This window comes from Otolemur garnettii, unplaced genomic scaffold (genome assembly GCF_000181295.1).
Source record: "Otolemur garnettii isolate 467f Iridium unplaced genomic scaffold, OtoGar3 scaffold00016, whole genome shotgun sequence".
Lineage (NCBI taxonomy): Eukaryota > Metazoa > Chordata > Mammalia > Primates > Galagidae > Otolemur > Otolemur garnettii.
The window spans coordinates 21285968-21288185 of NW_003852411.1; the positions used below are offsets into that span (position 1 = coordinate 21285968).

Here is a 2218-nt window from a genome sequence, read left to right on the forward strand (position 1 = left end):
AAACAAACAAACAAAAAAAAACAAAAACAAAGAATACTAATTATTCAAGCTAAAAACATGAGAGGAAAGCCAGAAAACAGTTAACTACACTTATATTTTCTGTTAACATAAGGCCTTAAGACTAGAATGAAAACAAATATTTAACCTTAACGTATCTAAAAGTGAACAGCAGCTTATAAATGTAAAGGTAAAGCAGCAACAGCATCACGCTGGAACTCATTATAAGGTACTCAGACCTCAACCCAGACCTATCAGAAACTCTGGGTATGGGGCTTAGTCATCTGTTTTAAGTGCCTTTCAGGTAATTGAGGCACATGGAAGTTTTAAGAAAAACCTGCCATACTAATCCCCCCACTGTCCTTTAAAATGTATTCCTACCTCAGATGAAGCCGCTGATCCAAATGATGTTAGGGGCTTATTCCATGCGCTGACTGAAGGTGGCTGTGGTGGGCTAATGGGACCTACTGAAGAAAAGAAGTCAAAGGAAACGTAACCATTAACACTGGGAGCCTAATAATCTCTAACCCCTTTAGCCCTTTCTATTAATCTCTACCGTGCACCTAATAATAGGCAGGCAATTAATGGTCACATCACATTTACAGAGATTCTTACATACCAAAATACAAGCATATTTCAGAGATACTAAGGGTTATAGACATGCATTATAAAGCAAGTATCGTGATAAAGCAAGCCACACAATTTTTTGGTTTACCAGAGCATGTGAAAGTTAAGTTTACACTATATGATAGTCTATTAAATCTTTAAAAAAAACTCCATATGCGTATCTCAGTTTAAAAATATCTCATTGCGGGCTCAGCGCCTGTGGCTCAAGCAGCTAAGGTGCCAGCCACATACACCTGAGCTGGTGGGTTCGAATTCAGCCTGGGCCCACCAAACAACAATGACGGCTGCAACCAAAAAACAGCCATACTCCGTGGCTGGCACCTGTAGTCCCAGCTACTTGGGAGGCACAGGGAGGAGAATTGGTTGGGCCCAGGTGTTCGGAGTTTGCTGTGAGCTGTGATGCCACTGCACTCTACCCAGGGCAACAGCTTGAGGCTCTGCCTCAAAATAAATAAATAAATAAATAAATAAATTTCATTGAGGCTCAGCACCAGTAACTACAGTGGTTATGGCACCAGCCACATATACTGAGAGTGACACAGTGTGACTCTGTCTCAAAAAAATAAATAAATAAATAAAGTTTGGGCTCGGTGCTTGTGGCTAAAGTGGCTAGGGCACTAGCCACATACACCTGAGGTGGTGGGTTTGAATCCAGCCCAGCAGCATCAACAACAATGATGGCTGCAACCAAAAAATAGCTGAGCGTTGTGGCAGGTGCCTGTGGTCTCAGCTACTTGGGAGGTAGAGGCAGGAGACTCACTTGAACCTAGGAGTTGAAGGTTGCTGTGAGCTGTGATGCCATGGAACTCTACCCACAGGGACAGCTTGAGGCTTTGTCTCAATACATAAATAAATAAATAAATAAATAAATGAATGAATAAATAAAGTCTGCAGCATCAGTTAAGTCTTCCTCTCACAAAAGAGTTCTCTGTAGGGCTGGGTGCGGTGGCTCGCGCCTATAATCCTAGTACTCTGGGAGGCTGAGGCGGGTGAATTGCTTGAGCTCAGAAGTTTGAGAATGGCCTGAGGAAAAGCAAGACCCTGTCTCTACTAAAAATAGAAAAACTGAGGCAAGAGGATTGCTTGAGCCCAAGAGTTGGAGGTTGCTATCAGCTATGACGCCATAGCACTCTACCCAGGGTGACAGCTTGAAACTGTCTCAAAAAAAAACAAAACAAAACAAAAAACACCCCAAAAATCTTGTCTGTAGCATATAATGTTTGATAGCACTTTACCCACAGTAGACCTTCTTTCAAAATTAAAGTCAATCCTCTCAAGTCATGTTATGGCTTTACCAAGTAAGTTTATATAACATACTAAATCCTCTGCTGTCATTTCACTAATGTTCATAACTATTTTTGCCTAGAGTAGACTCCATCTCAAGAAACCACCTTCTTTGCTTAACCATGAGCAGTAGTAACTCATCTGTTCAAGTGTTATCATGAGACTATAGCAATTCAGTCACATTTTCTGACTCCACTTCTAATTCCAGGTCTTTTGCTATTTTCCATTACATCTGCAGTGACTTCCTCCAGTGAAGTCATCCACAATGGTTGGAATCATCTTCTTCTTCTTCTTCTTCTTTTTTTTTTTT

At 41.1% G+C, this 2218-nt stretch overlaps 1 protein-coding gene across 14 annotated transcripts in view; it reads right to left on the bottom strand.

Annotated features, from left to right (window-relative positions):
* The window catches only part of PRRC2C (proline rich coiled-coil 2C), a 116568-nt gene that overhangs the window by 41921 nt on the left and 72429 nt on the right, over nucleotides 1-2218 (bottom strand). For all 14 annotated transcript variants that reach the window (XM_012802674.2, XM_012802676.2, XM_023510737.1 and 11 more), the window contains one exon: nucleotides 379-464. In XM_012802674.2, coding sequence (XP_012658128.2) covers nucleotides 379-464 — 86 coding nt within the window. The remainder of the gene's footprint in view (nucleotides 1-378; nucleotides 465-2218) is intronic.